The sequence below is a fragment of the Pongo abelii genome, chromosome 20 (genome assembly GCF_028885655.2).
Source record: "Pongo abelii isolate AG06213 chromosome 20, NHGRI_mPonAbe1-v2.0_pri, whole genome shotgun sequence".
Classification (NCBI taxonomy): Eukaryota; Metazoa; Chordata; class Mammalia; order Primates; family Hominidae; genus Pongo; species Pongo abelii.
This window is the reverse complement of record NC_072005.2, coordinates 8,565,863-8,591,872: the sequence shown is the minus strand read 5'-3', so window position 1 is coordinate 8,591,872 and position 26,010 is coordinate 8,565,863. Positions and strand designations below refer to the sequence as shown.

The window sequence follows — 26,010 nt, the reverse complement described above, 5'->3', positions numbered from 1 at the left end:
AGAGGGGTTGGGGAGCGGGGGTGGGTTAGGGGGTCACCTCACTCACACCTTCTCCATGCAGCACGTGGGCTGCGACCGAGTCCTGGGCTCCGACCTGCGAGAAGACAAGTGCCGAGTGTGTGGTGGTGATGGCAGTGCCTGCGAGACCATCGAGGGCGTCTTCAGCCCAGCCTCACCTGGGGCCGGTGAGAGTCTCCAGCTTCCCTCCCACACTCCTTGCATGGGCCAGCTGGCTGCAGGTGGAGCTGATCCCAGTGCAGTAGCTGGGATCACTAACTCTTCAGACCCCAGGGGCCCCGTGGAGTGTCAGGAGTCCCCAAAAGTCCTGGGGGCTCAGCCAGGCGAAGTGGCTCAAGCCTGTAATCCCATCGCTTTGGGAGGCCGAGGCAGGAGGATCACTTGAGGCCAGGAGTTTGAGACTAGCCTGGCCAACATGGTGAAACCCTGTTTCTACTAAAAATACAAAAATTAGCTGGGCGTGGTGGCAAGCACCTGTAATCCCACCTACTCAGGAGGCTGAGGCACGAGAATTGCTTGAACCTGGGAGGTGGAGGTTGCAGTGAGCGGAGATCACACCACTGCACTCCAGTCTGGGCAACAGAGCAAGTCTCTGTCTCAAAAAAAAAGAGTGTCTCAGGAGATGAGAGCCTGAATCTGTCTCCTCTGCCTCCTGGAGGAGCTCATGTCACATCTGGGTGGAAGCGAGCATCACGTTCCATCCTCCGTGAGCCAGAGGAGCTGCAGGAATATTCTGTGCTAGCAGGGAAAGGCTTACTACGGGAGGGGATATTCAGAGAGTGTAGAAAGCACCTTTTCCAGCTTGGGCTTTGGGTGAGTGAGAGAGAGCCCAGGGACTGGGCCAGAGGGGAGGAGGCTCAGGAAATATCTGGAAGGCTGAGGAAGCCGTAGGCACTGTTAGAGGGAGGGAGTGTTCCAGGTGAGGCAGGAGTAGGTTGCAGAGTGTGAGTTTCAGTCCCCAGGTAGAGTCCCATTGGGCTTTTTTAATAAGCAGCCTGGCCGCTGGCATCAAAAGTGAGACAGGCACAGTGGCTCACACCTGCAATCCCAGTGCTTTGGGAAGCTGAAGCAGGAGGATCTCTTGAGCCCAGGAGTTTGAGACCAGCCTGGGCGACATAGGGAGACCCCAACTCTACAAAAAAAATTTTTTTTTGAGACGGAGTCTCACTCTGTCACCCAGGCTAGAGTGCAGTGGCTTGATCTCAGCTCACTGCAACCTCTGCCTCCCAGGTTCAAGAAATTCTCCTGCCTCACCATCCCAAGTAGCTGGGACTACAGACATGCACTACACGCCTGGTTTCATCATATTGGTCAGGCTGGTCTGGAACTCCTGACCTCAAGTGATCCACCCGCCTAGGCCTCCCAAAGTGCTAGGATTACAGGTGTGAGCCACCACACCCAGCCAAACTCTACAAAAAAATTTTTTTTTTTTTTTTTTGAGACGGGGTCTCGCTCTGTCACCCAGGCTAGAGTGCAATGGTGCCATCTCAGCTCACTGCAAGCTCCGCCTACCGGGTTCACACCATTCTCCTGCCTCAGCCTCCCAAGTAGCTGGGACTACAGGTGCCCGCCACCACGCCCGGCTAATTTTTTGTATTTTTAGTAGAGACGGGGTTTCACCGTGTTAGCCAGGATGGTCTCTATCTCCTGACCTCGTGATCTGCCCGCCTCTGCCTCCCAAAGCGCTGGGATTACAGGCGTGAGCCACCACACCCAGCTACAAAATTCTTTTAATTAGGCGGGTGTGGTGGTATACACCTGTAGTTCCAGCTACTCAGGAGGCTGAGAGGCAGGAGGATCCCTTGAGCCCAGGAGGTCAAGGCTGCAGTAAGCTATGATCACACCACTGCACTCCAACCTGGGTGACAGAGTGAGATCCTGTCAAAAAAAAAAAAAAAGCTGGCCAGGCTCATACTGGTAGTCCCAGCACTTTGGGAGACTGAGGCAAGAGGATCACTTGAGCCCAGGAGTTTGAGACCATCCTGAGCAATTTAAGGAGACCCCAACTCTACAAAAAAAAAAAAAAAAAAAAAAAAAAAAGTTTTTTTTTAGTTAGCCAGGTGTGGTGGCTCACACCTGTAGTCCCAGCTACTCGAGAGGCTGAGGTGGGAGGATCACTTGAGCCTAGGAGTCTGAGGCTACACTGAGCCAAGATCACTCTACTGCACTCCAGCCTGTGCAACAGAGAGATCCTGTCTCCAAAAAAAAAAAAAAGAAAGAAAGAAAAAAAAAATCCTAACCCAGCCATTTCCTAGCTGTAAAACCTGGTCAAGTTCCTTAGCTTCTCTGAGCCTCAGTTTTGTCATCCCTAAAATGGGGATAATGAAACACTTGGTTCACAAGGGTGGGGGAGGGGTGCAGTTAGATGTGCATTTAGCGAAGTAACAGCTGTTATCCTCATGGGCCGGGGACAGGGGAGGCAGGCAGGTGTTGGGGACATGCCAAGTGGGTGACATCTGAGCTCTGCTGTTCAGGGTACGAGGATGTCGTCTGGATTCCCAAAGGCTCCGTCCACATCTTCATCCAGGATCTGAACCTCTCTCTCAGTCACTTGGGTGAGCAGATGGTGGGGAGGGGATGAGGATTAGGGGTCAGTGGGGAGGGCGGTTTCCGCATGACTAGAATTCTGAACCCTGCACTGTCCTCCAGCCCTGAAGGGAGAGCAGGAGTCCCTGCTGCTGGAGGGGCTGCCCGGGATCCCCCAGCCCCACCGTCTGCCCCTGGCTGGGACCACCTTTCAGCTGCGACAGGGGCCAGACCAGGTCCAGAGCCTCGAAGCCCTGGGACCGATTAATGCATCTCTCATCGTCATGGTAACAGGGAGACTGAGGGCAAGGTGCAGCCTTTGGAATTAGAGACTCCATGCGATCCTTCCACTGGCTGCCGCCCCCTTCCTTCAGGTGCTGGCCCGGACCGAGCTGCCTGCCCTCCGCTACCGCTTCAATGCCCCCATCGCCCGTGACTCGCTGCCCCCCTACTCCTGGCACTATGCGCCCTGGACCAAGTGCTCGGCCCAGTGTGCAGGCGGTGAGGCCGGGGGTGGGGGAAGGCACAAGATACCTGGGCTGAGGTTCTCTGGGCCGGGAGGGGCTGAGCAGGCCTCTCACCCTCCCCCAGGTAGCCAGGTGCAGGCGGTGGAGTGCCGCAACCAGTTGGACAGCTCCGCGGTCGCCCCCCACTACTGCAGTGCCCACAGCAAGCTGCCCAAAAGGCAGCGTGCCTGCAACACAGAGCCTTGCCCGCCAGAGTGAGTGCCGCCAGGGGGCAGTGTTGCTCAGGGTGAGAGGAGAGTTCTCCCTGGAGTCAAGAGCGAGTGCTCCAGGGGGGTGGGGACCAGGTTAGTGCAGAGTCGGAGTGACAGTGGGCCGAGTGCTGCAGTGATGGTTCTATAGGACTTACGGGGGAATCCAAGGTAATAGTGCCCCCAAGGTGGCGGTCAAGGCTGCATGGCCCTGGAGTCAGAATGATGGCGCTGCCTGGTCACTCGCATTGTCCAAAGATTTATTTCTCCTTAGGGTAATGCACCTTTCAGCCCCTAGTCCGGGTGCAGGCTTACGATGCCCCAAGTGTGGAATGTGGAGGTGCCTGGTGCCAGTTTCCATATGAGGCTGAGTGGTTGGAAGGGTGGGGGTAGGCTATAGTGCCCCCTGCTCTAGTGTTGGGACCCCCTGCCCTGCTTACTTGCTCAGACCCCTTTATCTCCTACAGCTGGGTTGTAGGGAACTGGTCGCTCTGCAGCCGCAGCTGCGATGCAGGCGTGCGCAGCCGCTCCGTCGTGTGCCAGCGCCGCGTCTCTGCCGCGGAGGAGAAGGCGCTGGACGACAGCGCATGCCCGCAGCCGCGCCCCCCTGTGCTGGAGGCCTGCCACGGCCCCACTTGCCCTCCAGAGTGGGCGGCTCTCGACTGGTCTGAGGTCAGCCGCCCCCTTCCTTCGTGCCCACTCCCTGTGCAGAGAGGGGCAGGGACTGGGATGCCCAGGTGGGGTGTCCACGGAGACGCCTCTGAGCGGTCTCCAGGTTAGCTGTTCCCTCCTCACTTCTCACTGGGGCAGCACCCTGAGCACGAAACGCCCCTTCCAACTGCAGTGCACCCCCAGCTGCGGGCCGGGCCTCCGCCACCGCGTGGTCCTTTGCAAGAGCGCAGACCACCGCGCCACGCTGCCCCCGGCGCACTGCTCACCTGCCGCCAAGCCACCGGCCACCATGCGCTGCAACTTGCGCCGCTGTCCCCCGGCCCGCTGGGTGGCTGGCGAGTGGGGTGAGGTAGGAGGGCGCGCCCCAGAGGGGTGGGGGCCAGGGCAGGGGCTGCGGGGCAGCAATTTAGTGGTGCCCCCTTGCAGTGCTCTGCACAGTGCGGCGTCGGGCAGCGGCAGCGCTCGGTGCGCTGCACCAGCCACACGGGCCAGGCGTCGCACGAGTGCACCGAGGCCCTGCGGCCGCCCACCACGCAGCAGTGTGAGGCCAAGTGCGACAGCCCAACCCCCGGGGACAGCCCTGAAGGTATGTGGGTGACCAGCCAGGGTGCGCCAGGAGGGTCCTGGCCAGAGCCAGCCACAGAGGGCATTGGGGGTCCTGACTTCATTCTAGAACTTCTGGAACCTCGGAAATGCGTTGCTGTGTCTCTGCCAGGCCATCCTTCACCATCGCCTCCCTGCAAGCATTTATTAAGTGCCACTGTATGCTGAGTGTTTCAGGCACCTGACCTTTCTGTGCACCCAAACTTGTGACATTTCCCCAGTCACTTTCATAACCTGTACCTATTCATCTCCACCTGTAGCACAATTTCCTGAATATTTTTCCTTTAAATCAGTTTTTCAACCTCAGGCACTAGTGACATTTTAAGCTAGATGATTGTCGTGAGGAGCTGTCCAGCACATTGTAGGGTTTTTTGTTTGTTTGTTTTTGTTTTTTGGAGAGATGAGGTCTTGCTGTGTTACTCAGGCTGGTCTCCAACTCCTGGGCTCAAGCGATCCTCCCACCTCAGCCTCCCAAAGTGCTGGGATTTGTGCCAGCCTGTAAGATGTTTAGCAGCATCCCTGGCTTCTACCCACTAGGTGCCAGTAGCAGCCTTCTCCCAAGTTATGACAATTAAAAATGTCTCCAGACATTGCCCAATGTCCCCTGGGGGTCAAAATCGATCACTTCCCTTGAGAACCACTGCTTTTAAGTATACACATTTTTTGGCCGGGCGCGGTGGCTCACGCCTGTAATCCCAGCACTTTGGGAGGCCGAGGCAGGCGGATCACGAGTCAGGAGATCGAGACCATCCTGGCTAACACGGTGAAACCCCGTCTCTACTAAAAATACAAAAAATTAGCCGGGCGCGGTGGCGGGCGCCTGTAGTCCCAGCTACTCGGGAGGCTGAGGCAGGAGAATGGTGTGAACCCGGTAGGCGGAGCTTGCAGTGAGCTGAGATGGCACCATTGCACTCTAGCCTGGGTGACAGAGGGAGACCCCGTCTCAAAAAAAAAAAAAAAAAAAAAGTATATACATTTTTTTCTGCCTAGGTAATTTATTTATTTATTTTTTTTTTTTTTTTTTTTTTTTTTTTTTTTTTTGACATGGAGTCTCGCTGTCACCCAGGCTGGAGTGCAGTGACCTGATCTCGGCTCACTGCAACCTCCGCCTCCCAGGTTCAATCGATTCTCCTGCCTCAGCCCACTGAGTAGCTGGGAGTACAGGTGCCCACCACCACACCCAGCTAATTTTTGTATTTTTAGTAGAGACAGGGTTTCACCATGTTGGCCAGGCTTGTCTCAAACTCCTGACCTTGTGATCCGCCGGCCTTGGCCTCCCAAAGTGCTGGGAGTAAAGGCGTGAGCCACCATGCCCAGCCTTATTTACTTATTTATTTTTGAGACCGGGACTCACTTTGTCACCCACGTTGGAGTGCAGCAGAGCGATCTCGGCTCACTGCAACCTCCACCTCCCAGGCTCAAGCAATCCTCCTGTCTCAGCTCCCCAAGTCTCCCCAAGGACTACAGGCAAGAGCCACAGTGCCCAGTTAATTTTTGTATTCTTGTATTCTTTGATAGAGACGGGGTTTCACCATGTTGCCCAGGTTGGTCTTGAACTCCTGGCCTCAAGCAATCCACCCACCTCGGCCTCCCAAAGTGCTGGGATTACAGGCGTGAGCCACTGAGCCTGGCTGTAAATTTTTTTTTCTTTTTTTGAGACAAAGTCTCACTCTGTCGCCCAGGCTGTAGTGCAGTGGCACGATCTCAGCTCACTGCAACCTCCACCTCCTGGGTACAAGTGATTCTCCTGCCTCAGCCTCCTGAGTAGCTGGGATTACAGGCACGTGCCACCATGACCAGCTAATTTTTGTATTTTTAGTAGAGATGGGGTTTCACCATATTGGCCAGGCTGGTCTTGAACTCCTGACCTCAGGTGATCTGCCCGCCTTGGCCTCCCAAAGTTCTGGGATTACAGGCATAAGCCATCGCGCCAGGTCCATAAATTTATTTTTGATAGAGAACAATTAATTTCTTAGTCTGGGCACTGCAACCAAACTACCTGGGTTCATCTTCTACCTCTGTGTTTTTGTTTCTTTATCTGTCAAGGGATGTAAATGATATATTCACTTGAGGGGTGCCCCAGAAGGGAGATGTAATAAAATGATCCACCCAGGCCGGGTGAGGTGGCTCACACCTGTAATCCCAGCACTTTGGGAGGCTGAACTGGAAAGATTGCCTGAGCCCAGGAGTTGGAGACTAGCCTGAGAGACATAGTAAGACACCTGTATCTACAAAAAATAAAATTAGGCTGGGCGTGGTGGCTCACACCTGTAATCCCAACACATTGGGAGGCCAAGGTGGTCAGATCACCTGAGGTCAGGAGTTTGAGACTAACCTGGCCAACATGGCGAAACCCCAGATCTACTAAAAATACAAAAATTAGACAGGGGTGGTGGCATGTGCCTGTAATCCCAGCTACTCAGGAGGCTGAGGCGGGAGAGTCTCTTGAACCCAGGAGGTGGAGGTTGCAGTGAGCCAAGATTGCACCACTGCACTCCAGCCTGGGTGACAAAAAATAATAATAATAATAATCCATCTGTAGCTCTTAATTTGCCCCAGGTCCTGCCATAAATCACTGGCTGCTAGATGGAAGCCCATATCCATCCATTGTCATCAACAGACATCATGATCACACAAAACAGACAATGCTCTGAAAAATACCCTGACTCACCCACTCAGCTGGGACTCAAGATCTTCATGTTTTGTTTTGTTTGTTTTTGTTTTGTTTTGTTTTGTTCTGAGACGGAGTCTCATTCTGTCACCCAGGCTGGAGTGCAGTGACGTGATCTCGGCTCACTGCGAGCTCCACCTCCCAGGTTCACACCATTCTCCTGCTTCAGCCTCCTGAATAGCTGGGACTACAGGCACCTGCCACCACGCCCGGCTAATTTTTGTATTTTTAGTAGAGACGAGGTTTCACCGTGTTAGCCAGGATGGTCTCAATCTCTGACCTCGTGATCCGCCGGACTCAGCCTCCCAAAGTGCTGGGATTACAGGCGTGAGCCACCATGCCTGGCCTATCTTCACTTTATTAAAAAAGAAAACGAGTGAGGATTACAGCCCCAAATGGACATTTTTTCCTGGGTGCTATGAAAAGGAACAACGGAAAGGAAAGGGAATATTTGTCTTCTTTTGTTTCATTGGGTCGTGTTTGTTTGTTTGTTTGTTTGACAGGGTCTCGCTCTGTTTCCCAGGCTAGAGTGTGGTGGTGCCATCATAGCTCACTGCAGCCTACGCCTCCTGGGCTCAAGCAATCCTCCAGCTTCAAGCGATCCTCCAGCCTCAGCCTCCTGAGTAGCTGGGACTACAGGCACATGCCACAACACCCGGCTAATTTTTCCTTTTTTGTTTGTTTGTTTTTTTGTTTTCTTTTGTTTTATTTTGTGACAGAGTCTCGCTCTGTCTCCCAAGCTGGAGTGCAGTGGTGCGATCTCGGCTCACTGCGACCTCCGCCTCCCAGGTTCAGGCAATTCTCTTGCCTCAGGCTGTCGAGTAGCTGGGATTACAGGCACCCGCCACCACGCCCAGCTAATTTTTATATTTTTAGTAGAGATGGGGTTTGATCACGTTGGCCAGGCTGGTTTCAAACTCCAGACCTGAAGTGATCCACCTGCCTCGGCCTCCCAAAGTCCTGGGATTACAGGCATGAGCCACCATACCCAGCCTATTTTTTTCTTTTAATTAGTTTTTGTAGATGCAGTGGTCTCACTATGTTGCCCAGGCTGGTCTCGAACTCCTGGGCTCAAGCAGTCCTCCTGCCTTGGCCTCCCAAACTGCTGGGATTACAGGCATGACACACTGTACCCAGCCCTTTTCTCATTACTAATGTATCTGTGTTGGCCCCCAACCCTACACTCTCTCTCTTAAATCCTCAAAACAGCCTAGTCACATCGGTACTATTATAAGCCCCCCTTTGATAGTTGAGGAAACTAAGGCACAGAAGTCAGCCGTGGTTTGCTCACACCTGTAGTCCCGACTACTCAGGAGGCTGAGGTGAGAGGATCACTTGAGCTCAAGAGTTGGAGACCAGCCTGGTCAACATAGCAAGATAACATCTATTAAAAAAAAAAAAAAAGTAAATTTAAAAAGAAAGAAACTAAGACACAGAAAGTCACTGGCCAGGAAGCACTGCAGGTCGTGTGTGCAGCCCTGCGGGCAGGGCGGCTAAGACCTGATTTTCCTTCCTTCTCCCGTCCCCGCAGAGTGCAAGGATGTGAACAAGGTCGCCTACTGCCCCCTGGTGCTCAAATTTCAGTTCTGCAGCCGAGCCTACTTCCGCCAGATGTGCTGCAAAACCTGCCAGGGCCACTAGGGGGCGCGCGGCACCCAGAGCCACAGCTGGCGGGGTCTCCGCCGCCCGCCCTGCAGCGGGCCGGCCAGAGGGAGCCTGGGGGGGGGGGGGGGGCGGGAACTGGGAGGGAAGGGTGAGACGGAGCCGGAAGTTATTTATTGGGAACCCCTGCAGGGCCCTGGCTGGGGGATGGAGAGGGGCTGGCTATCCCCCCCGAGCCCCTCTTCAGCATCCTCCCCTTCCAGTTCACATAGTGAGACCCCCTCCAGGGTGGGTCTGGGGAGGGGACAGCTGTTCACCCCAGCACCCTTTGCACCCACCCTTAGGGAGTCCCCAACACTCCCCCCCTCCTTTGATCGGAATATGTACTGTGAAGAGTAGGGGTGGGGAGGGGGTCTGCCGGTGCCCTGCTCCCCAGCACTGCCCTACCCCTCCACTCCGAGCTGGGGGGGAGTCTGTGTCTGCTATGGGAGAGGGGGGGTAGCACCACCTCCCTGACACCCTCCCCTGACCTGACCAGTGGGAGGATCCACCCCAACCTCTGCCCTGCCTGCCCCAGGGGCACCCCGACATCCAGGCCACCCCCTCATGGTGCTACAGACCCTGCCCTGGGGCCCACACACTCCTGCCAGGAAGCCCTACATCAATAAAGTTCTGTCTTGTGTAGATTTCTACGAAATGCGGTGTGTGTGTCAGTGCATCCAGTGGCCCCCACCCAGGTCTGGAAAGGACCACTCATTCTCCCAGGTCTACCCAGCAGCCAAAAGGGGACTTTTTTTTTTTTTTCCTGAGACCGTCCCTGTCGCCCAGCTATGCCTATCATAGCTCACTGCAGCCTTGATCTCCTGGGCTCAAGTGATCCTCCCACTTCCACCTCCTGAATAGCTGGGACTACAGGCGTGCACGACCACACCCAGCTGATTTTTTAATTTTTTTTTTTTTTTTTTTTTTTTTTGAGACGGAGTCTTGCACTGTTGCCCAGGCTGGAGTGCAGTGGCACGATCTCGGCTCACTGCAAGCTCCGCCTCCTGCGTTCATGCCATTCTCGCCTCAGCCTCCCAAGTAGCTGGCACTACAGGCGCCCGCCAACACGCCCGGCTAATTTTTTGTACTTTTTTAGTAGAGACGGGGTTTCACCGTGTTAGCCAGGATGGTCTCGATCTCCTGACCTCGTGATCCGCCCGCCTCGGCCTCCCAAAGTGCTGGGATTACAGGCGTGAGCCACCGTGCCCGGCCGATTTTTTGATTTTTTGTAGAGACGAGGTCTTGCTATGTTGCCCAGGCTGGTCTGGAACTCCTGGGCTCAAGCAATCCTCCCACCTCAACCTCCCAAAGTGCTGGGATTACAGGCATGGGCCACCGTGCCCAGCCAGAAGGGGACTTTTAACATTGCAGACAGGAACCCAGGGATTTTAGGAGAAAAGTACAACCGCTTCTTGTGGAAGCTTTTTTTTTTTTTTTTTTTTTTTTTTCTTGAGACAGGGTCTCACTCTGTAGCCCAGGCTGGAGGAGTTCAGAGGCACGATCTCAGCTCACTGCAGCCTTGAACTCCTGGGCTTAAACGATTCTCCTGCCTCACCCTGCTAAATAACTGAGATTATAGGTGCAACAGCACACCTAGCTGATTTTTAAATTTTTTGTAGAGGCGAGGTCTTGCTATGTTGCCCAGGCTGGTCTGGAACTGCTGGGCTCAAGCGATCCTCCCACCTCAGCCTCCCAAAGTTCTGGGATTATAGGCATCAGCCACCATGCCTGGCCCTCACAGAGGCTCTTAAAGCCACACGGTCTAGCATCTGCCACCCTGGCCATCACACTCCCCGTCACTCCTCATGCTCCAGCCACACCAGCCTCCCTGAACTTCCTCGATTGCCCTATGGTTTTCCCATCTCTGGGCCTTTGCTCGAGCGGTTAGCATTGGCCAGGTGCACGCTCCTGCCCCTCTTTACCTTTTTTAACTCCAGCTTACTCGTCGGTGTCAGCACAAACGTTGCCTCTTCCTAGAAGCCCCCCCGATGGCCCCCAACAAAGTGGGGTCCTCCTACCCATTCATATTCACTCTTGAGTGCCTGAGAATTGCTGAGAATTGCATGCACCAAGCCCGTCAATTCTACAAACTCGCTCAGGAGATTCCAGCACAGACGGGCTCCTTCCTAGCTGTGGCCACTAGGGGCGCTGCATATTAACATCTTCAAGGGGGATGCGGGTTTATCGCCCCGGAACAAAGATGGATCTGAACATGGGTCCCCCAGGGTCTCCCAGGGTCGGGTCCTGCCTCGGCCACCTCCTTGCTGGGTGGTGTGGAAAGTAACAACCTCTCAGAACTGCCATTTCCTCACATGTCAAGAGGAGCCTCAGGTGGTTGGCTGGTGTCCCAAAGACCAGCTCATGGGCTCACACGTACATGAGCCAGGCTCTGCTGGGGGGGACCCACGTTCCCATTTTACAATGAGAAAAGGGAGTGACTAAGTCATCCAGGAAGTGGCCAAGCTGGAGGCTGTTAAATCTAGATGTGACATCCAAAGTCAGGGACCTTTCAGATGCACCTGCTTCCCAGTACCCTCCACTTCTGCACACAAACACGTGTGACTTCTGAGGGTCATCTAAAGAGGGAGGTTGGGCTGGGTATGGTGGCTTATGCCTGTAATCCCAGCACTTTGGGAGGCCGAGTTGGGAGGATCACCTGAGGTCAGGAGTTCAAGGCCGGCCCGGCCAACATGGCGAAACTCCGTCTCTACTAAAATTACAAAAATTAGCCAGGTGTGGCAGTGGGCACCTGTAATCCCAGCTACTCAGGAGGCTGAGGCGGGAGAATCGCTTGAACCCAGGAGGCAGAGATTAAAGTGAGCTGAGATTGCACAACTGCACTCTAGCCTGGGTGACAGAGCTAGACACTGTCTCAAAATAATAATAATAATAATAATAATAATAATAATAATAATAAGGGAGGTTGCCCAGGGATGCTCAGAGCAGACACAGCTGAAGAAGGGACCCTTCCCTGTTTTTGTTTTTTTGTTTTTTTCTGGTTTGTTTTTAGAGACAGGGTCTCACTCTTTCACCCAGGCTGGAGTGCAGTGGCACAATCACGGCTCACTGAAGCCTCCACCTCCCAGGTTCAAGCGATCCTCCCACATCAGCCTCCTGAGTAGCTGGGACTGCAGGCTCATGTCACCATGCCCAGCTAATTTTTTTTTCTTTTCATTTTTTGTAGAGATGGAGTCTTGCTATATAGCCCAGGCTGGTCTCGAACTCCTGGACTCAAGCGATCCTCCAACCTTGGCCTCCCAAAGTACTGGGATTACAGGCGTGAGCCACCTCCCCTGGGCCCCTTCCTTGGTTTTAAAAAGAGAAGCGGGAATCCCAAATGCTTCCTGAATCACCCTGAAAAGAGGTGGTTGGTCCTGCAGCCAGCTGACTCAAATGTTCCTGCAGCAGCCCTGTCCCCAAGGAGTTGGGGAAGGGGACTTTGAGGTCCAGTAGTGGCTGCCATCAAGTTCTGACCCCTCCCTTCAGGCTCAGAGCCCCAAACAGCCAGCTCCCCGCCCCCTCTACACCCAGCTTCCCTCCCCCATGGCCTCGGCCCCTCCCGCCAAAGGAAGTGAGAAGGGGCTGTTGTAAGAGGAACTAAAGCCGGGAGTCCGGTGAACGGGCAGAAGCAGGGCCATGCCCAAGCCACCCCCAAGATCCCCCTGAACCTGCGCCTCCATCACGACCCATTCAGGTGCCTCCAGGAGCCCAGACACCAGCCCCCCACCATGGTAAGTCCTTCAAGGGTGGGATCTGGAAATGCAAAGATGAGAGACACCAGCCAGGTGGAGGTGTCCTGAAAATGACCATCAGAAATTGGGGTGAGGGGAGGGGCATGGTGGACTTCTGTGGGGGCGGGGTGTCTCTCAGTGCAGCTCAGGTGCCTCCAGCATCCCTTACCAGGGAGCAAGCTCCCATCTGTAGGTGGTGGGGATGCCAGGGTGGTCGACGGAGATCCAAGGATAGGGCAGGACCTGGAAGACAGAAGGTGGCCCAGGGAGAATCACAGAGTCTGCAGGGACAAGGACATACCCTCCTTTGCTTGCAAATTAAGGGAGCCCCTTCCCAGTCCAGCCCAGTCCCTCGTCTCCCTGTGTAGCCTTGGGCCAGTCACTTCTCCTCTCTTGGCCCCGGTTCCCACAGATGTCATATTTGGAAATCCGTCTAGATGCGGAAGTTGCTCTTCAGGGGTCTTTCAGTTGCAACATTCTCAAGGTCTGTGGGTTCTGCCACAGAGTCCTCGGCTGAGATGGGAAGCTGAGTCTAACAGGCGATGGGGTGGAGTGACGCCCTCCCTGTGCTGGTGACAGGTGGTGTGGCTGCAGCAGAGGCAGGAGAGGCTGAATACGTCCATGCCACCCTTTGGTGGCCGTCCCTTATCCCAAGACAATGATGGCAGCCAGAGGTGTTGCTGCCTGTCGAGTATGAGGTCTGTTGATGGTGGCAATGGGGAGACTGTCGTGATCATGGGGCTATTCCTAGCAGCATCGCAGCACCATAAGACGCAAAGTAAGAGGTGGCCAGGGCTGACTATAAACCCCACCCCACAGCTCTCTGCCGTGTAGACCACTTCAGCTTTCATTTCTCATCACTCAGTCAATGAGGATGAGAGCATGTGGCTGTGACAGCAGCCACTGCAGGGTTCTTGGCAGGTACAGCTTACCAGGGTGGAGTCAGGGACACAGGGCAAGAGGCAGAGGTGGTCCTGCCTCTGCAAGAGGCAGAGGTTAGTCTGAGAGACAACACCTTCTTTCAGGAAGCCAGTGAGGGCCAGGGACAGTGGCTCACGCCTGTAATCCCAGCATTTTAGGAGGCTGAGGCAGGTAGATCACTTGAGGTCAGGTGTTCGAGACCAGCCTGGCCAACATGGTGAAACCTCGTCTCTACTAAAAAATACAAAAAATTAACCAGGCGTGGTGGCACACGCCTGTAATCCCAGCTACTTAGGAGGCTGAGGCAAGAGAATAACTTGAACCCAGGAGGCGGAGGGTGCAGTGAGCTGAGATCCTGCCGCTGCACTCCAGCCTGGCTGACAGAGCAGACTCCATCTCAAAAAAGGAAAGCTGATGAGAAATTGGGCATCCCGGAATTCACACCCAAACCATCAGCTGGAGCTCTGAGACTGTTGGGGTGGGAATTCTTCCAAGATGAGAAGCAAGCCAGGGAGGCTTAGGTCCTGGGATGGGCAGGGCTTTGATCAAAAGAACACAGGAAGTGATTTGCTACTTGAAAGAAAGGCAACCCCTCCCCAAGGAAGCCCTCTGAAAATGCTTAGTCAACAGTCGGCTTGGCAGACAAGGTCTGGGAGGGGCCGCCCGTATCGCAGAGGATGATAGAAGAGAAAAAAATGACACCCACCTCTGTCTGGGGATGCTGAAATCTTCCTGGAGAAGTGGTGAATACCAGGAGGATCGCTGAAGGATTCAATGAAACAATATTTCTGAAGTCCTTTACAACAGGGGTCCCCAACCCCCGGGGCCACGGACTGCTATCGGGCCATGGTCTGTTAGGAACCAGGTCACAGAGCAGGAGATGAGTGGCAGGCGAGCGAGCCTGAGCTCCACCTCCTCTCAGATTCTCAGGGGCGCCATTAGATTATCACAGGATCACAAACCCTGTTGTGAACTGCGCACACGAGGGATCCAGGTTGCATGCTGCTTATGACAATCTAATGCCCGGCCGGGTGCAGTGGCTCACACCTGTAATCCCAGCACTTTGAGAGGCCGAGGCGGGCGGATCACGAGGTCAAGAGATCAAAACCATCCTGGCCAAAGTGGTGAGACCCCGTCTCTACTAAAAATACAAAAATGAGCTGGGTGTGGTGGCACGTGCCTGTAATCCTAGCTACTTGGGAGGCTGAGGCAGGAGAATCGCTTGAACCCGGGAAGTGGAGGTTGCAGTGAGCCAAGATTTCGCCATTGCACTCCAGCCTGGGCGACACAGCCAGACTCCGTCTCAAAAAAAAAAAAAAAGAAAAGAAAAGAAAAGAAAATCTAATGCCCTTGGCAGGGTGCAGTGCCTCATGCCTGTAATCTCAACACTTTTGGAGGCTGAGGCGGGCGGATCACCTGAGGTCAAGAGTTCAAGACCAGCCTGGCCAACATGGCAAAACCCCGTCTCTACTAAAAATACAAAAATTAGCCAGTCGTGGTGGCACACGCCTGTAACCCCAGCTACCCAGGAGGCTGAGATAGGAGAATCACTTGAACCCAAGAGGCAGAGGTTGCAATGACACGAGATCACGCCACTGCACTCCAGCCTGGGCCACAGAGCAAGGCTCCATCTCAAAAAAAAAAAAAGGAAAGAGAGAGAGAGAGAAAGAGAGAGGAAGAGAGAGAGAGAGAAAGAAAAAGAAAGAGAGAGGAGAGAGAGAGAGAGAGAGAGACAGAAAAGAAAGAAAGAAAGAAAGAAAGAAAGAAAGAAAGAAAGAAAGAAAGAAAGAAAGAAAGAAAGAAAGAAAGAAAGAAAGAGAAAGAAAAAGAAAAGAAAGAAAAGAAAATCTAATGCCCCACTCCACCGTCCATGGAAAAATTGTCTTCCATTAAACCGGTCTCTGGTGCCAAAAATGTTGGGGACCATTGCTTTACAGAGCACATAACATGCACTTGATCCCTGGTAGCTGCCATTAGCTGGGATGTCCAGTCATTTCTAGATTCAGCAATGGGGATGGACGGAGGTGATGATCATGGTAATTGGGGAGGAGTTGCTGCAAGTGGTCATTGCTGGGTTGTTGGTGTCATTGGTTGTGGTGGTGGTTGTGGCTGTTTCTTGTTGCAGGTTCGTGGTGATAATGGCTCTTGCGGGTGGGCTGGTGGTGGCGGCGGTTGGTGTTTAATGTTGTTCGTTGGTGGCAGATTGTTTTCAGCTGGAAATGCCAGAGATGCTTGGTGACCAGTGGAATGATGACCGTCGGTGGTTGCTGTTATTTGGAGAGGAAGGGTGTTGGTAGTAGCGTTCATTTGCTGCTGGTAGTTTATTGTTGGTTTCTGGTAAGATGATGATCAGCAATGGTGGTGCTGGTTCAATGTTGGTTTTTGAACAGGATAGGACTGGTGACTGCTGCTTTCTGGGGTTGCTAATGGTAGTTGGTTATGTGTGGTTGTTGATGGCTAGTATTTTTGTTTGTTTGTTTTGTTTCTGAGACAGAGTCTCACTCTGTCACCCCGGCTGGAGTGCAGTGGTGCAATCTCGGCTCACTGCAACCTCCACCTCCTAGCTTCAAGCAATTCTCGTGCCTCAGCCTCCCAAGTAGCTGAGATTACAAGCACCTACCACCAGACCCAGCTAATTTTTGTGCTTTTAGTGGAGACGCAGTTTCGCCATGTTGGCCAGGCTGGTCTCCAACTCCTAACCTCAAGTGATCCACCCGCTTCGGCCTCCCAAAGTGTGAGATTACAGGTGTGAGCCACTGTGCCTGGCCGATGACTAGATGGTGGTTGGTTATTATAGCGTGGTGGTGGTGGTGATTGTGGGAGAATGTAAGGAAGGCTGATGCTAGAATTGCTCATGATACCTTTCTGACATTGGCTAGTCATGATGGTATTGGAGTTATCAGCAGTTTCTGTTTGTCTTTGAGAAGGGTGGGAGAGAGAGTGAAGACGTTCACTGGTTGCCTTTGGTTGGTGATGGTGGTGATGTGAGGATAACAGTGATTGTCTCTTCTTTTTTTTTTTTTTTGAGACAGAGTCTTGCTCTGTCACCCAGGATAGAGTGCAGTGGCACGATCTTGGTTCACTGCAAGCTCCACCTCCCAGGTTCATGCCATTCTCCTGCCTCAGCCTCCCGAGTAGCTGGGACTACAGGCGCCCACCACCATGCCTGGCTAATTTTTTCTATTTTTTTAGTAGAGATGGGGTTTCACCGTGTTAGCAAGGATGGTCTCAATCTCCTGACCTCGTGATCTGCCCGCCTCAGCCTCCCAAAGTGCTGGGATTATAGGCGTGAGCCACCGCGCCTGGCCAAAAGTGATTGTTTCTAAGGTACAGTCACAGGGCCAGGAACAATGGCTCATGCCTGTAATCCCAACAGTTTGGAAGACGGAGGTGGGAGGATCACTTGAGGCCAGGAGTTTGAGACCAGCCTGGGAGACATGGCAATACCCCATCTCTACAAAGCATTTAAAAGTTAGCCAGGCATGGTGGCATGGACCTGTAGTACCAGCTAATTGGGAAGCTGAGGTGGGAAGATCGCTTGAGCCCAGGAGTTCCAGGCTGCAGTGAGCTGTGATGGCCCCACTGCACTCCAGCCTGAGCAACAGAGACAGACCCTGTTTCTAAACAAATAAATAAGATACAGCCACAAAGCAGGGAGACCAGTGAAGTGGCTGCTGGGTCCGGAATCAGTGACCATGAGGATGGACAGGAAAGGCTGGGAGTCAAAAGGAATTTAGGAGAAAGAATCAGTAAGACCACTAATTGGGCACAGGCACAGTGGCTCACGCCTGTAATCCCAGCACTTTGGGAGGCCGAGGCAGGTGGATCACTTGAGGCCAGGAGTTCGAGACCAGTCTGGCCAACATGGTGAAACCCCATCTCTACTAAAAATACAAAAATCAGCCAGGCGGGGTGGCATGTGCCTGTAATCCCAGCTACTTGGGAGGCTGAGGCAGCAGAATCGCTTGAACCCCAGAGGCAGAGGTTGCAGTGAGCTGAGATCGCACCACTACACTCTAGCTTGGGCAACAGAGTGAGACTCTGTCTCAGAGGGAAAAAAAAAAAATGCCCATAATTGATTGGATGCAAAGAGTGAATGTAGCAATGAATCAGAGACAGGCAGGTTTCTGTCTTGGGGGCTGGGGACCACATCCCAGAGGATCTTCCCCAAAAAGCAGGAGGGGCAAGACCAGGGTTCCCCAGCTCCAGCTTCTGCGTGGAGATATTTGAGGCGGTAGCCACCGACTGTCAGCAATCTCCAGCGAGGAGACAAAGGGCCCAGATCCAGAAAGACAAGGGTCCCCACATACAAAGGCCGGGCGTGGTGGCTCATGCCTGTAATCCCAACACTTTGGGAGACCGGGCGTGCGGATCACGAAGTCAGGAGATCGAGACCATCCTGGCTAACATGGTGAAACCCCGTCTCTAAAAATACAGGGGCTGGGCGCGGTGGCTTACACCTATAATCCCAGCACTTTGGGAGGCCAAGGCGGGCGGATCATGAGGTCAGGAGATCGAGACCATCCTGGCTAACACAGTGAAACCCCGTCTCTACTAAAAATACAAAAAATTAGCCGGGCATGGTGGCGGGCGCCTGTAGTCCCAGCTACTTGGGAGGCTCAGGCAGGAGAATGGCGTGAACTCGGGAGGCAGAGCTTGCAGTGAGCCGAGATGGCACCACTGCACTCCAGGAGCCTGGGTGACAGAGCGAGACTCCGTCTCAAAAAAATTAAAAATAAAAAAATACAAAAAAAAAAATTAGCCGGGCCTGGTGGCGGTTGCCTGTAGTCCCAGCTACTCGGGAGGCTGAGGCAAGAGAATCGTTTGAACCCGGGAGGTGGAGGTTGCAGTGAGCCGAGATCACGCCACTGCACTCCAGCCTGGGCAACAGAGTGATATTCCATCTAAAAAAAAAAAAAGAAAAGAAAAGAAAAGAAACAGAGTCCAGTCCCCCTGCTCCCGAGGGATGGAGCCTTTGGAGGTGAGAATGTTGTTTGCACAGTGCATGGATGCAGGGTGTGGCCCCAGAGCCCCATTGAGCTGGGGCAAGGCTCCAGGGCCACCCCCAGGCACCAGGGCAGGGTCTGGGAGCTGAGAGCTGGCTCCAGAAGCAGCTACGGAGGCTTAGCTCTCCTCCCGGCAACCACAGCTCGCAGGACCTGGGTGAGGAAGGAAGTGGCTGTTTGGTTGCTGTCTTCAATCTAGAGCTCTTGCTCATCACGCCCAGAAAAAGCAGACAGCCTGGAGCCCATGGGGTGAATTGCAAAAGCTCCCTCCTCCAGCCCTTCCTCCTGGCCAGCTCAAGGCCACCGTTGATGGGGACAGTGAGGAAGGCTAGCATTTACACTGGACAACCTTTGCTTCGTTGAATCTGCAGAGCAGCCTGTGAGATTTGCACCCCTCGATGTTCCCATTTTCCAAATGAGGAAACTGAGGCAGAGAGGTTAGGTGAGCTGCCCATACAACCTAAAGTGAAAGAGGATTTTGACTCGGTGACTCCCAAGGCCACACTATTAACAGCCATCTTGGCCAGGCGCAGCGGCTTGCGCCTGTAATTCCAGCGCTTTGGGAGGCCAAGGCAAGAGGATCAGCAGTCCGGGAGTTTGAGACCAGCCTAAGCAACATAGTTAGACTTTATCTCTATTTAAAAAAAAAAAAAAAAAAATGTGGCTGGGTGCGGTGGCTTATCCCAGTGCCCGTCATTCCAGCACTTTGGGAGGTCAAGGCGGGCAGATCACTTGGGGTCAGGAGTTCAAGACCAGCCTGGCCAACATGATGAAACTTGGTCTCTACTAAAAATACAAAAATTAGCCAGGCGTGGTGCACGCCTGTAATCCCAGCTACTTGGGAGGCTGAGGCAGGAGAATCACTTGAACCTGGGAGGCAGAGGTTGCAGTAAGCCTAGATCATGCCGCTGCACTCCAGCCTGAGCAACAGAGCCAGACTCCATCTAAAAAAAAAAAAATGTATTAGCCAGGCGTGGTGGTGTGCACCTGTGGTCCCAGCTACTCAGGAGGCTGAGGCAGGAGGATCGCTTGAGCCTGGGAGGTCAAGGCTGCAGTGATATCAAACCACTGCCTTCCATCCTGGGCAACAGAACAAGACCCTGTCCAAAAAAAATAACAGGCACCTTGACCACAGCCTCCTGTCCTCCTAAGCGATGAGAGGCCAGCAGGACTATGTGCTGACCCCACATGGCCTGGGCTGTCTATCCCTCCAGGACCATGACCCTCCATTCCAAACAGACTAGAATCCTGGTGTCCACCACACACCCAAGGCCTCTCTGGCTGATGTCTCTTGCAGCCACCACTGATGCTGCCTGGAAAGTTCATGTTGCAAGACCTGCCTTCTACAGGAAGCCCTCTCGCCTCTCCACAGTACCCTCCAGCCGTGGTCTCCTTTGGGCAACTGAGACACCACTTGGGGAACACTGAGCCCCCCAAGGGCAGGTTCTGGGCCTAGTCCACCTAAGCCTGGTCTCCACCTACCTCCATGCACAGTAGGGGCCCAGGAAGTGTGTTCCCTCCATGGCACACATCCCCTAGCCCCATAGGCACCATCACCTTCACCACAAACAGCCCCTCCCTGGTGTGATACCAGGAAGGTTGTCCCCGCCTGCCCTAGTCTGCCTTCTGCCTTGGGGTAGAGAGACCTCTCTGAAGAGCTGAAGGAAGAAGCTACCCGTCCTTCCTACCCCAACCACCTCAAGCCCCTGACTGCCTTTCACAAGAGCTCCAGCAGGTTGAGTCATATTCAGCTTGTGGTCAACTGTGACCACAAGCTCTTTGTTGAATCCCCACCCCCAAGGAAGAGACTTACAAACAAACAGTTTTGACTTGACCCATGGAGACCTGGAGGCCACACAATGAGAGAGAGATATCTGGGAGACAGGGCAGGGGGCAGTCTCATCCCAATGGGACTTCATTCATTCATTCATTCATTCATTCAACAAGTATGTATTGACCAGGCTTTCTGTCCAACACTGATGCCTTAAATCCTCTCAAGGTCACAGATGACATTTCCTGAGGCATCTTGGTGCATTTTTTCTCTTTGTTCGCTCCTGTACTCGTTTCAGAGACCCCACACAAGGGTCATTATGGAATCCATTTGGTTATTTGTTGTTGTTATTGTTGTTGTTGTTGAGATGGAGTCTCGCTCTGTTGCCCAGGCTGGAGTACAATGACGTAATCTCGGCTTACTGCCACCTCCACCTCCTGGGTTCAAGCAATTCCCCTGTCTCAGCCTCCCGGGTAGCTAAGACTACAGACACCCGCCACCACGCCGGGCTAATTTTTGTATTTTTAGTAGAGACGAGGTTTCACCATGTTGCCCAGGCTGGTCTTGAACTCCTGACCTCAAGTGATCTGCCTGTCTCGCCTCCGAAAGTGCTGGGATTACAGGCCACCATGCGCGGCCAAATCCACTTGCAAAGAGGGGAAACTGAGGCTTGGAGAAGAGAAGTGACCTCCCCAGAGTCACACAGTCAGTCAACTGTCAAGCCAGGCTTTGACCCCAATCCATCACATGCCAAAATTCTCGACTATCCTCCCCACACGGTATTCACTTGAGCAAAACCCTCTCTCCCTTCGATGCAAACAGCCTGTGATTAATTTTTTTTTCTTTTTTTTTTTTTTTTTTTGAGACGGAGTCTCACTCTTTCACCCAGGCCGGACTGCAGTGGCACTATCTCAGCTCACTGCAAGCTCCGCAACCTGGGTTCACGCCATTCTCCTGCCTCAGCCTCCCAAGTAGCTGGGACTACGGGCGCCCGCCACCGCGCCTGGCTAATTTTTGGTAGTTTTAGTAGAGATGGGGTTTCACCATGTTAGCCAGGATGGTCTCGATCTCCTGACCTCGTGATCCACCCACCTCGGCCTCCCAAAGTGCTGGGATTACAGGCGTGAGCCGCCACGCCCGGCCCAGCCTGTGATTTTACAGTTGGCTGGAGCATGGAGTGTCTGAGGGCCTCTAGTGCCTGGGGCAGGACAGAGAGGGAGAGAATGGTAAGAGAAGAGGGCCACTCTGCCAGATGAGGGAAGAGGGGAAGGGCAGGAAGAGGAACCAAGTCGTCAGAGCCGGGAGAGCCAGGAGGGCTGATGGGCCTAGCCAGACACAGCTGACCCCAGTGAGGGGAAGTGGCCTTGGGTCTCAGTTCAGCCTGAGTGACCTGGCAGGCTGAAGCCTGCACTGACCCCCAAAGGGGAAATTGTAGACATGACCCATCTTCTCCCCACCCCATCCTCATCTACCTCAGCAGCAACCCCGGCGATCTCTGATACAGACCGGGCTGGGGAAGGACAGCTTCGTGGGTCCTCCCCAAGGTCCTCTCTGCACTGCTGTGTGTCCTTCAAGAGGATGCTTAACCTCTCTGTGCTGTAGTTTTCTCTTCTATAAAATGGACCCAGGATGGGTGCAGTGGCTCACGCCTGTAATCCCAGCACTTTGGGAGGCTGAGGCAGGAGGATCACCTGAGGTTGGGAGTTTGAGATAAGCGTTCCCAATGTGGTAAAACCTTGTCTCTACTAAAAATACAAAAATCAGCCAGGCGCCTGTAATCCCAGCTACTCAGGAGGCTGAGGAAGGAGAATTGCTTGAACCCAGGAGGTGGAGGTTGCAGTGAGCTGAGATCGTGCCACTGCACTCCATCCTGGGTGCAACAGAGCAAGACTCTGTCTCAAAAAAAAAATGGACCAAGTGGGCCGGGCGCGGTGGCTCACGCCTGTAATCCCAGCACTTTGGGAGGCCGAGGCAGGTGGATCACAAGGTCAGGGGTTCAAGACTAGCCTGGCCAAGATGGTGAAACCCCGTCTCTACTAAAAATACAAAAATTAGCAGGCATGGTGGTGGGTGCCTATAATCCCAGCTACTTGGGAGGCTGAGGCAGAGAACTGGAATTGCTTGAACCTGGGAGACGGAGGTTGCAGTGATCCAAAGTCGTACCACTGCATTCCAGCCTGGGCGACAGAGCAAGACTCCATCTCAAAAAAAAAAAAAAATTGGACACAAGTGATAGGACTGACCTCAGCCAGCGTGTGTTGAAAGGATAAGATGAAGTAATTCACATAAAAAGCTTAGACCAGGCTCGGCCGGTGGCTTACGCCTGTAATCCTATCACTTTCATAGGCTGAAGCAAGAGGACTGCTTGAAATTCAGGAGTTCAAGACCAGCCTGGGCAACATAGCGAGACTCTATCTCTGTTTGTAAACATATATATCAAAATAAATAAATAAAGCCCAGTTGTGGTGGCTCATGGTTGTAATCCCAGCACTTTGGGAGGCCAAGGCGGGTGGATCACTTGAGGTCTGGAGTTTGAGACCAGCTTGGCCAACATGGTGAAACCCCGTCTCTACAAAAAATACAAATATTACCTGGGCATGGTGGCATGCACCTGTAATCCCAGCTACTTGGGAAGCTGAGGCAGGAGAATCGCTTGAGCCAGGGAGGCAGAGGTTGCAGCGAGCCAAGATCATGCCACTGCACTCCAGCCGGGGCGAAAGAGCGACACTCTGTTTCAAAAATAAATAAATTAATTAAATTAAATAAATAAAAATAATTTTTTTTAAAAAAAGCATAGACCAGGCGCAGTGGCTCACGCCTGTAATCCCAGCACTTTGGGAGGCCGAGGTGGGCGGATCATGAGGTCAGGAGCTCGAGACCATCCTGGCTAACATGGTGAAACCCCATCTCTACTAAAAATACAAAAAATTAGCTGTGCATGGCCGTGTGAGCCTGTAGTCCCGGCTACATGGGAGGCTGAGGCAGGAGAATGGCATGAACCCAGGAGGCAGAGCTTGCAGTGAGCCAAGATCATGCCATTGCACTCCAGCCTGGGCGAGAAAGCAAGACTCCGTCTCAAAAAAAAAAAAAAAAACCTAGACCGGAGCCTGGCACACAGAATAAGTGCTAGTATGGTGTTTGGGTTTTTTTTGGGGGGTCTTCATCTGTCATCCAGGCTGGAGTGCTGCCACAATCATAGCTCACTGTAATCCCGAACTCCTGGGCTCAAGTGATCCCCCTGCCTCAGCCTCCTGAGTGGCTGGGACTACAGGCGCATACCACCATGCCTGGCTAATTTTCTTTTTTTCTTTTTTTTTTTTTTTGCAGAGACGGGGGTCTCACTATGTTGCCCAGGCTGGTCTCAAACACCTGGCCTCAAGTGATCCTTCCACCTCAGCCTCCCAAAGTGCTGGGATGACAGCTGTGAGCCACCACCCGGCCAGGTGTTAACTGTTGTTGTCATTGTTTTCTATTGTTGTTATTTCCACCCAATCTCCACCCTTAAGCTCTTCAGAGACAAAATGCACTTCCCGTGTCCCCACCCACTGACACAGCTGTGCCTGTCCCCAGCCTCTCCCCAAATACTTGTTTAGAAAAAGAACAGACCCTCACCACTCACGACCCTGCTCCTGCCCCACTAGGCCCATGAATGATGCCACTTTGCCCTCAATTATTTATTTTTTAATTTTTATTATTATTATTTTTTTAAGACAGAGTTTCGCTCTTGTTGCCCAGGCTAGCTTGCAATGGCACAATCTTGGCTCACTACAACCTCTGCCTCCCAGGTTCAAGCTATTCTCCTGCCTCAGCCTCCCGAGTAGCTGGGATTACAGGTGCCCGCCACCGCACCTGGCTAATGTTGTATTTTTAGTGGAGACGGGGTTTCCCCACGTTGGTCAGGCTGGTCTCAAACTCCCAGCCTCAGTTGATCTGCCCGCGTCAACCTCCCAAAGTGCTGCGATTACAGGCGTGAGCTACTGCACCCAACCTGCCCACAATTTTTATTGTCTCTTCTCATCAACAATCTGGTCACCCCATCTTGAAAATGAAATGAGCCGGGCGTGGTGGCTCACGCCTGCACTCCCAGCACTTTGGGAGGCTGAGGTAGGTGGATCACTTGAACTTGAGGTCAGGAGTTACAGACCAGCCTGGCCAATATAGTGAAATCCCTGTCTCTGGCCGGGCGCGGTGGCTCATGCCTGTAATCCCAGCACTGTGGGAGGCTGAGGTGGGCAGATCACCTGAGGTTGGGAGTTCAAGATGAGCGTGTCCAACATGGTGAAATCCCGTCTCTACTAAAAATACAAAAATCAGCTGGGCTTGGTGGCGGACGCCTGTAATTCCAGCTACTCGGGAGGCTGAGGCAGGAGAATCACTTGAACCTGGGAGGCGGAGGTTGGAGTAAGCCGAAATCATACCACTGCACTCCAGCCTGGGTGACAGAGCAAGACTCTGTCTCAAAACAACAACAACAACAAAAAAAAAAACAGGAAACACAGGCTCCCCTGACCCCACTTCTCCCCCACAGCCTCTCTCCCTCTTCCCCTTCTCAGCCAGATCCTCATTCCTGTCTATACCTCCTAGCCTCCCAGTCCTGCTTCTGACCCTGGCGCCGCTCTTAGTGTCCAGTGAGCTCAGACGCTCTTCAGGGTTGAGTCGATGGCTCCTAACCCACCCTCGTCCCAACTGGGCCTCCCCGGCCCGGTCCAGGTTTTGCCTCTGACTTCCCTGGCAGTTCCTACTCAGCCAGTCTGTGGTGGGTGTCAACTTCAACCCCTCCATGCCACTGCTCCCCAAGATTCTGTCATCTCCCAACGCACCCCAGGGGCTCTCAGTGCATCCCAGTCAGCACCTCCTTCTTTTTTTGTTGTTTTCAAGACAGGGTTTCACTCCTGTCGCCCAGGCTGAAGTGCAGTGGCACGATCTTGGCTCACTGCAACCTCTGCCTCCCGGGTTCAAGCGATTCTCCTGCCTCAGCCTCCTGCGTAGCTGGGATAACAGGCGCCTGACACCACGCCTGGATAATTTTTGTATTTTTAGTAGAGACGGGGTTTCACCATGTTGGACAGGCTGGTCTCGAACTCCTGACCTCAAATGATTCATCCACCTTGGCCTCCCAAAGTGCTGGGATTATAGGCATGAGCCACCATGCCCAGCCAGCACCCACTTCTTATAAAAACACCTAATTAGGCCTCCTTTAAATTCCGATGTTAACCTCAGACAATGGACACACTCGACTCCCATAGTTTCAAAAAGAATCAATGTGATTGCCTGTAATGAAGACCTTACAATAAAACGTGTGTCCAAATATGAGAGTGCTAGGGTCAGGCCAAAGCGCAGTGGCTCAGCCTATAATCTCAGCACTTTGAGAAGCCAAGGCGGGTGGATCACCTGAGGCTAGGAGTTTGAGACCAGCCTGGCCAACACAGAAAAACCCTGTCTCAAGCCAGGCACGGTGGCTCACGCCTGTAATCCCAGCACTTTGGGAGGCTGAGGCAGGTGGATCGCCTGAGGTCGGGAGTTCCAGACCAGCCTGACCAACATAGTGAAACCCCATCTCTACTAAAAATGCAAAAAGATTAGCTGGGCGTGTTGACTGGCTCCTGTAATCCCAGCTACTAGGGAGGCTGAGGCAGGAAAATCGCTTGAACCCGGGAGGCGAAGGTTGCAGTGAGCTGAGATCACATCATTGCACTCCAGCCCGGACAACAAGAGAGACACTCCATCTCAAA

At 53.3% G+C, this 26,010-nt stretch overlaps 2 protein-coding genes across 6 annotated transcripts in view; both read left to right on the top strand.

Annotated features, from left to right (window-relative positions):
• ADAMTS10 (ADAM metallopeptidase with thrombospondin type 1 motif 10) overlaps window positions 1-8,921 on the top strand; it is a 30,083-nt gene extending 21,162 nt beyond the window's left edge. For 3 of the 5 annotated variants that reach the window (XM_063719291.1, XM_054538628.2, XM_024238097.3), the window contains exons 17-25: window positions 62-185; window positions 2,493-2,573; window positions 2,668-2,831; window positions 2,919-3,045; window positions 3,136-3,265; window positions 3,727-3,931; window positions 4,104-4,280; window positions 4,358-4,517; window positions 8,737-8,921. In XM_063719291.1, the coding sequence (XP_063575361.1) occupies window positions 62-185; window positions 2,493-2,573; window positions 2,668-2,831; window positions 2,919-3,045; window positions 3,136-3,265; window positions 3,727-3,931; window positions 4,104-4,280; window positions 4,358-4,517; window positions 8,737-8,846 (1,278 nt within the window). In that variant the 3' untranslated portion in view covers window positions 8,847-8,921. Of the gene's footprint in view, window positions 1-61; window positions 186-2,492; window positions 2,574-2,667; window positions 2,832-2,918; window positions 3,046-3,135; window positions 3,266-3,726; window positions 3,932-4,069; window positions 4,281-4,357; window positions 4,518-8,736 lie in introns of those variants that run through there. The other 2 variants (XM_054538630.2, XM_054538631.2) reach the window with 2 other exon arrangements.
• Window positions 8,922-12,069: 3,148 nt separating this feature from the next.
• Window positions 12,070-26,010, top strand: part of MYO1F (myosin IF) — a 59,372-nt gene continuing 45,431 nt past the window's right edge. The window contains exon 1 of the mRNA XM_024238289.3: window positions 12,070-12,580. Coding sequence (XP_024094057.2) covers window positions 12,578-12,580 — 3 coding nt within the window. The 5' untranslated portion in view covers window positions 12,070-12,577. The remainder of the gene's footprint in view (window positions 12,581-26,010) is intronic.